Genomic DNA, 14,603 nt, shown 5'->3' on the forward strand with positions numbered 1-14,603 from the left:
TTGTTAAGTTGTCGGAGACCTCACAGCTGACACAGTGAGGCGCTTTTAATTTTTAAAAGAAGCTATTTGGATATGAAGCAGTATGATTTTGGTGATAATATTACCAACCATTTAATCAAAAATTTAACTTAAAATGTGTAAAAAAAAAATAAAAAAAATTGACATTGAACCATGTGAGTTTTGTTTTCCTCCTCCTTCCACTGTGTGTCACCACCAGACTTTAGATTCAGCTTTATTTATTTATCCGCTGTCATGGAAACCAAACGGCACGGAGTGAGGAACAGCAGGTTGATCTAATGGGAAGTTTTATTACTATAATCCTTTATGGACAGTTAATGAAAATCTTCCCATTCAGTTGTGACACAGTGATGCACTAACACATGATACAGCTTTGTAATCGCCCCGTGTCTCTCTGCTCATCTCCCTGGTCATTTTATGTCTCTTTATTAAATTCTGTGTCTCTTTGTGGTAATTATTGGTCTCTCTGGTAATTTTTGTCCCTTTGTAATTGTTTTGTGTGTCTGTACGGTTGACTTCAGTGTCTTTGTGTTAATTTTTCATCTCTTTTGACGTCATTTTTTATCTCTCTATCTCTCTCTCTGCTCATTTTGTGTGTCTTCACGGTTGTCTTGAGTGTTTGTGGTTGTTTTGTGTCAAACAGGAAATTTCACTTTTACACTTTAGTTGTTTAAACAGCTTTCTTACTGTTTGACTGAAAGATTATGTCAGAAACTGTTTGGTTTCATCAATAACGACAAGACAGACAGGTTTTGAGTTTGTATATAAATATTTTTGGATATTATACTTATACCAAATGATTTTGCTTGTTTTTTGACAGAATTATGAAATGATCGTGAATCTTATTTTCTCTATTAATAGAAATTCAGGATAAAATCTAAGCCAAAGTGGTTGTAAGTTTACTTTTCTTATTACCTAAGGATGCCGCCTCCTGACGTGACGCAGGCGTGACGCAGCAGTCTGACGGACAGGTAAGCCGACACCGGCCGCCATATTGGGAAACAACGGAAATGAGAGAGAGAGAGAGAGAGAGAGAGATAGAGAGACAGAGAGGGAGAGGAGCAGATAGAGAGATAACTCGTGTGTTGAGTCAATCAGTTTCCGAAAAAGGGCGTCCGCCTCTCTGCCTTTCTCATGTCTGTCTCTCCGGAGGAAGGGGCGGTCTGAGCGCCACAGCAGATCCGGAATCAGCCCGTGTTCCCTCGGCTCGGCTCGGCTCGATCGGTCGGTCAGTCAGTCGGTCGGTTGGTGGACTCCGCGGCGGTTTAGGTTCCAGCCGACAGACACGAGCGCGAGGACGGGAGCTTTAAAAAAACAAAACAAAAAAAAAAACATTTAAAAGAAGAGAAAAAAAGAGAAGAGAGAAAAAAGACAGAAAAGACAGAAAGAAAAGAAAGAAAAGAAAGAAAGAGGCTGGACTGAAAGTGTCGACCGAGGGGACGGACGACAAACCAGAGCAGAAAAAGAGGAATAAAAAAGGAGAAGAAGAAGAAGAAGACAAGAAAAAGTAGAGGGAGGAGAAGAAGGGAAAGATGCCCCTGGCTCAGTTGGCGGATCCCTGGCAGAAGATGCCTCTGGGGGGGACGGCGGGAGAGGTGAGACGGTCACATTCAAACACACCGGGAGACAGACTCTGACTGACAGTTGAGTGACTTTGACTCGGGCTGCAGTAACTAGCAGAGATACTACACACTGACTACAGCACACAGGGGGACATTTAATGCTAGCATACAACAGCTGCAGCCTCTCTTAAAGACACTAAATGTGATTAAAATACAGCTTAAAGTATCTTAAGACCACAGTGATGCTCTGTGTAGAAGTTAATTAATACTACAGATAATATGAAGTACCATCGTGTCAGCGTAAACTAACAAACATGTGCTAAAAATCTCTATATGGGTGTAATAGCCGTGTTAAATTGCTAAGCTGTGAGGTTAAAACTCTTATTTAAGTACAGAAATGTGACAGGACAGTTGGTGACAATTAGATTAGATCATTATCAACAGCTGCAGCCACACTTTAAGTTCCTGTAAAGACAGTACAGCAACCTCCAAAAACAAGAAAATGACAATTAGATTAGATTAATTAACACCAAATTTGATTAAAATACACTGTAAAGCATCATAATATCACTGAGTACACAAAAATGCTGCAATACTTTATATAGAAGTGTTAGTAGTAGTATTACAGGACACACAGATACAGGACCAAATATGTGTATATATAATAGATTAGATTATTATTGCCTATTTGAGGACATTATAGTGACCCCAAATTAATACACAAACATATTAAAGTAGTGTTACAGGATACACAGATACTATAAAATACCAGATATCTGCTACACATCTCTATAGGATGTTGTAAATGTGATAGAAGTAGAAATATATGACAGTATGGTTAATGTTAGTAGATTAGCTACCCTTTAAACTAACCCTTTAAAGTAAAAAAATATAAAAGTAAATGATAAACGGACTTTAATCTAAATAGTGAGGTTGAAAAGGCCATAAATTGTAGTCTCACTCTCAGCTCGATTGTGACTCATTATAAATCAGCTCTTCTAAGTCACCTTAAAGTCCCTATTAGACGATGATGACAGCAGCAGCCATGCTTTAAGCTTCTGTGGGGACATCACAGTGACACCAGATTAGATTATTAAAAACACAGCACACTATCTCAAGGGTACAAGTGTACTGCTGTAAGACTGCTGTACAAGTGTTAAAGTAATATTACAGCAGACACAAATACATCAGGAACCACAATACCACTACAAACTACAGAATATGTCACTTCTGTGAGCACCATAAGAGCATATAGAGACTTTAAATGATGTCATGTGAACAGAGAAGCCTTAAACCGCCAGCCGCAGCTTCAGCGACCATTTAAGCTGCTGTAAGGACGTTAAAGTGACACCAAATGTGATTAAAAAGCTGCATAAACCAACACGCTGTGAGACTGAATGGACGTAGCATCACGGGAGACACAAACCATAACCTACCGTAGTAAGGCTATAAACTACCAAATATGTGCAACACATTTGTATTTTAAAGTCAATTTAAACTTGTACTTTCATATTTGTGTGTCCTGTAACAGTACATAAATACTTGTAGCACTATAATGTGCTTATTTATTAACCCTAACCCTAAATACATTTATTAACTGGTGTTAGTATTTTCAGTCGCTTATGTTTCGTTAATCATGTAGTCTATATATGAGCAGAAAATGAAAGATGTGAAGAAGAAGTGTGTGTGTTTTTTTTCTCTTGCTTTTCTCTTCACAGTTTAGTCGCTCGAGCGTGATAATGTTTGGCATGTTTGCCTGAGAAATCAATTAGATAGTGACCTTGTACAAACAAACTTCAAATGATGCAGTATGTGAATAGAAGCACCCTGAGGTGATAGTCAAATCAATGTTGAGTAAGTCACTTCATAGTGGTTTTGATTTGATGTGATTTACGTTGGGATTTATTTTTTTGGTGTAACACAAAAACATCAGTCGATGCAAATCGACAAAGTGAAAGTGTGGGATTCATGTGGTGCAGAGACGTCTTTGTCTCCAACACTGAGATACGAGACTGAAACAAAAACAGCTCCTGTGTGAGTGTGTTGTTTCTTCGGTTCTTCCTTCCTACAAGTTTTTGAATCTTGATAAAGAGCAGGAGGCGGTGCCACTGCGAACGCATGATTCAGGAAGAGCTTACGTCTTTGTGTGTGTGTGTGTGTGTGTGTGTGTCCATTTCCTGTATGAGGTGTCACAAAGGCTGCATGGAGAAATGGCTGCATGCATGTGTGTGTGTGTGTGTGTGTGTGTGTGTGTGTGTGTGTGTGTGTTGTTTGTGTTGTGTGTGTGTGTGTGTGTGTGTGTCACTGTAGATTCTGTATAATCAAACCTGAAAAATGCACTGAGTCACTGCAGCCAGCTTCTCTCTTTCTTTTTTTCTTTGTCCTGTGTGGCCTCCTGACAAGCTCGTACCTGCTCGCAGCGTTCCCACTCCGCCTCCGCTCACCTCACTATCCACCAGGCAGGAACGTGCTGCTGGATGAAACTGACCTTTGACTCGTGTGTTACTCCTCGACGCCCTTCGACGTGCGGCGATGTGTCTGATAGCAGAGCCAGAGCTGTTGTACAGGCTTTTTCTAGGCCACCACAGAACAAAACACACTAACACACACTAACACACACTAACACACACTAACACACACTAACACACACAAAGGAGTGAGTGGGGAAGTTGTGGAATGAAGTGGACATGGCGCTGGAGGATTTATGCCCTAAAGACAAGATCATTCAACGCGCACACAAAGAGCAGAGAGGCGCTGCTGTTGCCTTTTTAAAATGTGGAAACAAAGATGAGTGTGGATGAACACGGCTGCAGCAGCGACTCTTTATTACCGTCTCCTTTAAGGCTGCAGCTGATGATCATTTTCATTATCAGTGGATTGTGTTGGGTATAAAAAAATGCCTGTTATTATTTCCCAGAGTGCAACGTGACACAATCAGATTGCTTGTTTTTATCCAACTGTCTAAAGCCCAAATGCATCCAGTTTAATATCATGTAGAATAAATAAAATCATCGCCTGAGAAACGCTCAAAGTTCCCGATCAGTTTTCAGTTGATCGGCTATTCGACTAATGGATTAATCTAGATCTGCAACTAATGATTATTTTAATTACTGATTAAACTATTTTGTGTATAAAATATCATTAATTTATGAAAAATGATTATTATCAGATTGCTTGTTTTATCCAACTAACAGTTAAAAATCCAAATATATTTAACACACGACCAATAAAATCATCAAATCTTCACATTTTAAAAGTGAAACGAGAAAATTTGCTTGAAAAATGACAGAAATTATGATTAAAAACATTACAGATCAATTTACAGTCGATCAACTAATCAACTAATGGATTAATCAACTAATCGTTTTAGCCCTAGCCTGAATATTTCCTGGGATCTTTGTCATGTTGATAGTTTTGGTTGAACATCTTTGTGTCGTTTGGACATAACAAGACATTCAAAGCCGTCCTGTTGAACTCTGGGAAATCTGTTGCTGCATTTTCTTGTTTTGTTTTTTTTTTTTAGCTTTAGTGACATTTCAGTTCATTTTGATTTGCTCTTGTAGAATGAGTTACATCAGGTAAATATCAGTGTTGCGTAAATATGGAAGAGCTTGTCTGAGCTCGCTGCACGAACTTACATTTCTTTACTTTCCACAACTAAGCACCGATCCTACAGGATTTAAGTTTCTGTCAACACACACAACTCAGTGAGCCCTTGTACACGAGACCAAAACAAAAGACAACAACCAGCCACAGCTGTGAATGTCAGAACACGTCGCCTGAACTGGGGATTTTCAGATTCGACGTCAGATCTTTAAACTAAAAAAGATTTATTGGAACTCAGCCCTGGGTTATTCACCGATAAATAGTTTCTAATCCAACCTGTTCACAGTCACGTTTCTGGATCATCTTAAACAACCGGCACATTGTTTCTTAGAAAACATGTTGCGGTTGAATTTTTCATGATCACAAACAAACGTCAGCTCACCCCCCGCTGTGTTTGGGTGTTGGCAGCGTTCTCAGGTACAGGCCTGAGCGCACCTGGGAGCGTGGCTCATCAGCAGGTTGAGATAACATCAAACAGCTGGAACAGGCATCCGTCATTCAAACAAATCCAGTCTCTACCTGACGAACAGGTAATCTGAAAAATGAGAAAATGATCCTCGTTTTTTTTGTGATGTAAAATAGTTTTTTCTAAGAATCCTCTTTTTGTTTTCCGTCTGAAATCTGCTGAATCTGATTTGTTTTTCATTCAGCTCTTTCATAAGCATCAGTTTTTAATTTGTCTAAACTGAAACAGGCTGATAACATCTTTCCTCCTACACAAACTGAGCATTTAAAGCAGGAATCAAAGCTAAGAGGGAAAAAAAAAACCCAGATGTTTATGCAGATGTTAATGCAAACAGAACATCAGAAATGCTTCAATCAGAGAGACCACATCTGAAAATTCATATTGTGATTGGATCTCAGACAAGTTTAAACATAATCTGAGCTGTTTTACATTTTTAAAGGAAGCGTTTTTTAACCCGTTGAAAGTGATGTGGGTCACTGTAATTGTTCCTCCTGGTCGGACTTGCCCCTCCCAACACAACTCCGGTGTGTTTGATGGAGGATCCACAGATCTCTTTCTATGCAAAGATGCATCGAAGAGGTTTTCGAGTCTGACAAATCAAGCAGGTGTTTTCCTTCTCACTGTAAAATTCCCTTTTCGTGTTTCCCTCTGCAGTGTTTCCTGGCTGCACTGCGGTGACACAAAAAGGGAAATTTTGTAGTAAAATGACTTTAACTGTCAAAGATAATCACTCGTCAGGCCGCTGCAGCTGATGTGGGAACAGGAGGAACAATTACAGAGATGAGTAACCTCGACAAAAAGCCAGAAACGAGCCCTTCCTCTGTAAAGGAAAAATGAGTGAAGCCCAAACGGCAGCATCACTTCCCTTGGCCGGCGATGCACCGTGTTTCTTGGCAGGTCTGCCAGCTCTGCATATTGTTTGCATAATAATATCCCATTACAATGCTGGCAGACGCGAGGTAACAACAGTAATGCTTATTAATACCAGGTGTAGCTGCATCACATGTTGAAACCAGGTGGAGACGGTGTCCAGGAGTCCGACATGTGGCAGACACGTGTGTTCAGCTTTCAGTACCGGACAGTTTTTAACGCTCGCCGCTTCAGACATTATGCGCTCGATAACGTCGGTGCAGAGGAGGCGAGGAGGGAGAGGCGAGGAGGCAGAGACGCAGCGTGAGGTGAAAGAGACGGGAACATGCTGATGTTCGAGAAACAGCTGGAAGTTAGTGATTGTAATTTGACTCATTAAAAATAAGTTATTATAAAACCCTCGGTGCCTGACGGCTGCAGTCGGCTCCTAAAACCTCTCTTTCTTCTCAGAGTCAAAACTCAGTCAAATCTGAACACACACACACGGCACGCACATTTTTAGACTCAGTGTCACTTACACTTCCTGTGGATATCATGTGTGTGATGTCAATAATTAATTAATGTCAGTAAATCTGCTTAGACATCAAAGAAACATGACGCAGAACTTGCCTGAGAATCATCATGTTTTTTTAAGTCAAACTCAGACACTGTTGTCTGAACATCCATGTGTACATTGCTAATCGCTAATTCTGCAACTTTTAATGGAGATAATTTGCCCAAATGTGACCAAATACAGGCTTCACTGACTCCATGGCCCCAAATTATGGAAACTGTTTCTACAAAACTACGAGCATGATTATCCCATATTTAGAATTGCATGGAGCAGGCGTTCCTCACTTCTGTCTAAGGGGGAGGGTCCCGCTCTGTCCCACTTTGTCCTGCTCTTGTCAGTCTTTGAAACCTCCTGCATCAGACACAAGCTGCATGTTTTTAACTCATGGATCAGCATCTGAGAAAAACCCGAGCTTTTCCCTTTTCCTCTCCGTCCTCAGCCCTGTCCTCTCTGTCACCTTCTATCTCTGCATGTTTCTTCCTCGTCCTCATCATAATCCATCACTCTCTGTGTCTGCCATCCATCTCCTCCGTGCCCCCCCCCCCCCTGTCACCCTGCTGTGCTGATTTCAGGCTTATCCTCCCGGCTCCGTACTTAGCGGGAAAGTAAATAATCACCATAATCGCTTTTATTGTTATTATTGTTTTTGTCGGGCAGTAGTATCAGTGCTATCAGTGTCTGAATCACAGCTGTTGTTCCAGCAGGGAGGCAGACAGGCTGATAATCTGCCTTACGTAATGCTAATTCATATCTGTTGTTTTTAGTTTTCCCATTTGGCCGAGCAGATGAGGTAGACGCCGTCCGAGTTCGGTGTCCTCGCTGATAAATCTCACGCTGCGACCGCCTGGAGAAGGTTCTCTCCAGCTCCTCGATTTAGTTCACAGGGCATGATGATGATGATGATGATGATGATGAGAGGGTTTCAAAATAAGAGACAGGTTTTTGTAGGCAGCACAGTCCTTGATGTGACAGAAAAATGAACGTGTGCACAGACCTGATCTGAGCTGTGGACACACAGCAGGGAACGGATGGTTGCTGCACATCGTTAAATGAGAGCTGGACTGTAAAGTTCACTATCTGGTGAAGGTCTTTTAGGGCTGATCTATTAAAGTGAAACTGCTGGTAGCTGAGACTGTATTAACCTCAGAGATTCAGTGATTAGCTTTGTCACTTTTTACAGTTTCCATCCAGATTTAATTCTTGTAGATTCAACATCTTCACCATCACTCACACCTGACAGATCATAATAACAACATACAGATGGCTGACAGATTAAAGGAATACTCTGGAATTGCAGCTCCTTATAATTTCATTAGAGATATTTCTACAACTACAGATGTTTCTCAGGCTAAATTAAGAGGGAAACCGACATAGTGCCCCCCTGTGGTTTAGCATTCAGCATGCCGACCATGAAGTGCTAAGTCTTGCTCTTTCCATCTTTTTCTGTCACCTCTCTCCAGGTGTTATCTACTGAAGGCTTAAAAAAAAGTAGTTTAAAGAGTTTAAAGTTTTATTGCTTCTTGTCACAGATTCTCCAAGTCTGTGAAGCTTCAGCTGGAGGGACGAACAATATCAATATAAACACTGGAGATATATCACAGATAAACAGTGACATAAAGTAAATATGAACCATTTTATGATGTAGTAACGCTGTGGAAAAGGTTTGGATCAGTTTAGGCACAAAAACAACTTGATGGTGTTAAAATAATCACATCTAGCCCGAGTCTGTCCTGAGGTAATAAAATCTACCCCCCAGCACCTGTAGAGCTCGCTATCACCCTTTAATACCCGTTTTTTAAACAAAGGTGGAGATGGATGGCAGACACAGAGAGTAAAACATCACTGACCCCTTTTCCACTGCGTCCGTGTGAGACGCTTTGTGTGTTTTTAAAACTTATTTCAGGGCTGCAGCTTCACTCTTTCACCCTGAATCTCAGTGTGCCTAAGTGTCTGGGTGCTCAGCAGGAAAAGGGGCGAAAAATGTTTACATCACTGCCGATCAGAGCCAGAGCCGATACATACCTGCGTCTACTGCAGAGTCATTTGACCAGGGTGTGAATGCCGATGGTTCCCTTTCCCATTGTTGACAGAATCCTGATGTGAGCGGGTTTTTAGAGCAGTGGAAAAGGGGCTTAATTAACACGTCACATCTCGTGTGTTGAGTGTATAAACGATCGTGTGCATGACTCGTTCTTGGTTCTTGCTTCATATTGGCGTCAGTAGCATCCTCCGAAACCTAGTACTGCTCCTTTAATCAGATTTTATTTCATGTCCACATGCATCCAGCTGTTTCTGTTCGTGTCTGCAAACGACTTTCAAACACTTGTCTGTGATGCATTGTAGATAATCCTCAGCCAATCATCTTCAAGTGTTGACCCGGACTTTCCAATGTTTTGTCCTTTTTTGCAGAATATTAGAAACACAATAATAAAGCAGTCCAGTACAACAACACCGCTAACTGTGACTTAGCACCAGAGGAGTAGACGTGATGGTGTTGGATTGCATTAGACTGTGGAGGTGTACCTAATAAAATGGACACTGACAGAGATAAATGTGACCAATGTTCGCTGATGGATGATCAGTGTGAAAGAAGCCTCTGTATCAGGTGTGTGTTAACGCGTCAATGTGTGTGTGTGTGTGTGTGATTACAGGATGCTCATCACGATCCGGAGGACTCCACGGGCGAGGACGACGCCATGCCCGCCTGCGCCGTAAGTCCACGTCCCGCTCACATGACACAGACACGAGGCTCCAGATTGTGTTTGGAGGTTTATTGTTGGTCCCGTCTGACATCAGCGAGCTTCAGCTGTAAACACTCTGTGAGTGCTCGCAGCAGCGCAGCACTCTGAACTCACTGATGGCAGCTGTCCGTGTGTGTGTGTGTGTTCGACTGCATATTATTGATAAGTAAACAGCCCTTCAGGTCATTTGTACATCGACACATGTGTGACCTTGTGTGTGTGTGTGTGTGTGTGTGTGTGTGTGTGAGTTTCAGTTCTCTCTCTCACACACACAGAGTTTTGCTCTCAGATAATTTATCCACTGTTTGAGAAAACTGACGCCTACTCCTGCAGGATAATTGCTGGTATGAAAGTGAAGCTCTCTATTAAAGTCGTGAGTCATCTTAAAGCAGAGAAATCCTCCCTCGGATCCTCTGCGCTGCTCATATCATCATTTATTTGTGACATTCATCATATCGCTGCAGTTATTTCTGGGTTAGATGTTTTATTTACTCTTAATGTAAACCCACTTTCCCTCAGCATGCGTCAAACTCGTGTCCCCGCCTCAAACTAAACACAAATTCTACGTTTGTGTTGAAGTTGTTGTTTGTGGAAAAATGACAAAATGAAGAGTGTTGATGGACAAAGAGAGGAGATTCTCACCTCTGTGAAAAGGTTAGAAACTGTTGTATGATGGTCTGTGGAGGCAGGTAAAGATGTTTTTACTTTACTCACTGCAACAAAATCAAATAAAATCTAACAGGCATATTTCTATCTGTGAAACGAGGCCTGAACGAAATGTAAAAAAAAAAAAAATCTGTTGCAATTATTTTGGCAGATTCAGATCAACATTTCTGTTTTATCACATTATAAAAATTACAATATTTTGATGCTTTTTGTGATGTGATGAAAAGTTAATGTAATGAATAGAATAGAGTAGAATAGAAGAGAACACATCTCTAGTAAAACAAACTTACTTTTGCAACTCGTAGATGCGTCTAAAACACAAACATATCAAAAAGAAAGAGATAAAAATAAAAATGAGTGGAAGTAGATAGAAAATAAATAGATAAATACGAGACATCTTTTCCATTTACGATATTGCACTGTGCACGGAAACAGAAATGAACTAGAACAGGAAGTAAAATGGAGACTTTAATAGAAGCGTCGTGAATCCTTGTTGAGCAGAAACAAACATACAAAATGAACCCTTTGTATAAAAGAGACTTTGTTCCTGGTTTGTTTTCGTTCTCTGTTTTTATCCTCGTGTGAATCAGACTTCAGACATTTAAGAAAAAGTTTTTCTTCACTCATCTGTGAAGTTTCTGACATTAGTCGTTCTGCAGAAGCGTGTTGACACAGCGGCTGTTACCACACGCGTTGCATCATTCTGTTAGTATGAAACTGTGCAGGCTCTATTTTCTGCACTCTATCCGCCATAATACTAATGCACCTCGCACTTCGCTGTGTTGGTGAGGAGTCCGAGCTGTCCCGTATGATGTGTCCCATGCTGTATACTGCTGTGTGTTGTATTGGTTTTATTCTGTCAGAAACAACCTTCACGTACGTCAGGAAAACAAACAAACACAAACCGTGACACGAGACACTGATTCAGTCCGACGTGGGACCTGGACATTCAGATTTCAAATCACTTCACAACAACAGGAAATTGTGTAAAATATGAGCCGTCAAAAGACCAATAAAGTGACACGATTCAAACAAGAGAAGGGAGGATGTTCTCTGAGATGTTTGTTGGTTAGTTTTCACTCTGCAGCTGTGAGCAGCTTCTCTGTTTTCTGGGTGGGAACCGTGTCCACAAACCGTACGGGCCCTCTGTAGAAATGACACGTTTGGTGTGTAGTTGTGACACGGCTCCCAGAATACCTTCACAACGGTCTCCAGATAAGAGGAAGGAGTGTTGATGACTCACGTCCACGCTGAGCCGTTCAGCGAGAGCCGGACACGTCTGATCCTCCTCTGACCGACGGACATCTGAACCACAACACCTTTTCTTTTCTTTTTTTATCTGGTTCGACTTCAGTTTAGAAAAATCACAATCAGATTAAAAGTGAGTCACCGGCTGAGCTCAAGACCAGCTCTTTGTTCCTCAGCAGCAGATCGGCAGCTGAACTGACTGACTGTGGGCAAAGTTGCTTGACATTTGAATATTAATGAAAACATTTGCATCGAACTGACACAGATAACTGGAAGGAAGGAACTGTGTCTTTTAAACACAGAGCTTGTCTCTGGACTGGTTTCATTTAGTTGATAAGATTTAATTATAATTTTTGGACAGTTAAGATGAGGAGATACAGATAATAAATGAGTCGCTTCCCCGTCTGCGTTTTAGCTTTAGGCTTATTGACAACACTCAAATATCTGCAGCAAGAGTCCAACACATCAGACTGTCTCAGGGTTACAAAGATAAAGTCCTGGTCTCTGGACTCTGGTCTCTGGACTCTGGACTCTGGTCTCTGGTCTCTGGTCTCTGGTCTCTTCAGGCCTTCAGTGTCCCACATTAAGATATTTGACAGTAAGGCCAAATGACATCACTGCTTCTACGTTAAAGGTATAAATCATCATTAATGACACGGCTTGTCTGGAATAGTTCAGGAGTCAGTGTCATTGGATTAGAGCAGGGGTTTGCGACCTGAGGCTCAGGGGCTCCCGAGAGGTCACCAGATGACTCTGAGGGGTTTTTATTCATTTTTAATATCACACAGTTTTATCTACGGAGCGCAGGGAGTGTCACAGTGAAAACACAAGTCAAATTTGTGCACATGATTTAGTTTTTATTGCTAAAAGTGATGAAATCATGTGTGCAAATCATTTCTTCTCCACGACGCTCCACACTTCGGTCTAATCTCTGCTGTTTCTCATGAAATGCTGCAGTTTTACCTCGTCAGCCCTTTGAAATGATTAAAACATCAACAGTATGGTGAAGGAACGGCAGCACGTAGCTCACGGACAAACGCAAGAGGAATAAATGCTGGTTCATGTTGAAGCTGTGGTGGAATCACTGGAGTCTACAATACAGCTCACTGCAATCAAACAGCATCTGACTTTGATCTTATTTCAGGGCCTTCGTAATTGTGTGTGTGTGTGTATGTGCGTGTGTGTGTGTGTGTATGTGCGTGTGTGTGTGTGTGTGTGTGTGTATCTGCGTGTGTGTGTGTGTGTGTGTGTGTGCGTGTCGGCGGCAGGCAGGCAGGGCAGCTGTACACATCGATTTTTAAATGCAGAGGAGATGGCTTATGGATCGACTGTCTGAGAAGAGCTGAGCACTCATTACCTCACTCTCCAGAGTCTGCAGCACACACACACACACACACACACACACACACACACACACACACACACACACACACACACACACACAACCTCTGAGGCAAGAAGCTAGATGTGAAAACGGTGTGAACGTTACAAGGATGTGACGATGAATTTATTATAAAGCTGTTAATGAGTGAGTTAGACTGTTCCACGGACTTAACTGAGTGTGAAACTTCTCTGTGTGTGTGTGTGTGTGTGTGTGTGTGTGTGTGTGTGTGTGTGTGTGTTATCTCAGGTTAAATTGGGCTAATGAGGCAGCCTTCTCTCTGTGTCACGTTGCTAAAGTCTTCAGTGTGAAACTGAGGCATTTACTTCTGTCCTCACTGACACAATACATTCACTAAACTACGTCTGCAGTGATTATTCTACTGTAATTCTATTATTCTAATATTCTTAAATACAATTCTAATAATTCTGGTAACGTTTGTTGATTCCAGCTGCTGAAACCTGAGGACTTCCTGCTTTTTATTCCTCAGACATCACAGTAAACTTTGAATGTCTTTCGTTTTCGACTGTTGGTCGGACAAGAAAAGACATTTGAGAAATTATAACTGTCACATAAGAATAAAGTTACTGCAAAAGAGAACAGAGGCATAACTTTACTCTTCTCTGTGTTGGATGTCAGTGGATCTCCTGGTTTATTGCAGGTGCTTTTCACAGTTTTCTGACATTTCACAGATTAATTGATAATGAAAATAATCATCATTATTCCAAACACCTCCCTAATCTTAATCCAGCAGTTCTGTTAAACTCACAGAAATCTGATTCCCAAAAGATCTGTAACATTAAAACAGAAATCAGACCCAGTGTCGGCTGGAATGAGTGTTTCCTCACAGTTCCAGAAAATTACGTATTGAGTTAAAACCTTTAGGAAAAATTTATATATGAATAACACACACACACACACACACACACACACAGAAACACAGCGACAGAACAACACACTCACATTCAAGTGTGCTGAGTCGATAACACACACTCATCATCACTAGTTCAGATATGAGTGCAACACATTCACTTCACATACTGACTACACTGTTCATTGTTGAGTCAGCAGCACACACACACACACACACACACACACTCTCACACACACACACACACACACACTCTCACACACACACACACACACACACACACTCACTCATTGATGCCCCCAGCGAGGCAGAAAATGGTTTCCAGACACAGTGTTAGGAACATCGCTGCTCTCTGAGGAACTGACTAACATCTGCTGCCATCTGCTGCTGCTCAGCTGTGTGTGTGTGTGTGTGTGTGTGTGTGTGTGTGTGTGTGTGTGTGTGTGTGTGTGTGTGTGTGTGTGTGTGTGTGTTGCACAGACACAGTATCATGTTTGGGCCCAGGATGAGGTCACTTATTCGCTGTGGGAGAGACTGACACTGACCACCACTTTAATGTCTGTCTGCCTCCCTGCAGATCGTGTCAGCATGACAAGCCCTGAAAACAAGGTTGGAAGTCCA

The 14,603-nt window shown here is 41.5% G+C and overlaps 1 protein-coding gene across 2 annotated transcripts in view; it reads left to right on the top strand.

Annotated features, from left to right (window-relative positions):
• Nucleotides 1–1,396: 1,396 nt before the first annotated feature.
• Nucleotides 1,397–14,603, top strand: part of LOC111238290 (ribosomal protein S6 kinase alpha-3) — a 64,980-nt gene continuing 51,773 nt past the window's right edge. For both annotated transcript variants that reach the window (XM_022767721.1, XM_022767722.1), the window contains exons 1-2: nt 1,397–1,613; nt 9,727–9,786. In XM_022767721.1, the coding sequence (XP_022623442.1) occupies nt 1,551–1,613; nt 9,727–9,786 (123 nt within the window). In that variant the 5' untranslated portion in view covers nt 1,397–1,550. The remainder of the gene's footprint in view (nt 1,614–9,726; nt 9,787–14,603) is intronic.

The sequence above is a fragment of the Seriola dumerili genome, unplaced genomic scaffold, assembly GCF_002260705.1.
Source record: "Seriola dumerili isolate Sdu_G_001 unplaced genomic scaffold, Sdu_1.0 BDQW01001298.1, whole genome shotgun sequence".
Lineage (NCBI taxonomy): Eukaryota > Metazoa > Chordata > Actinopteri > Carangiformes > Carangidae > Seriola > Seriola dumerili.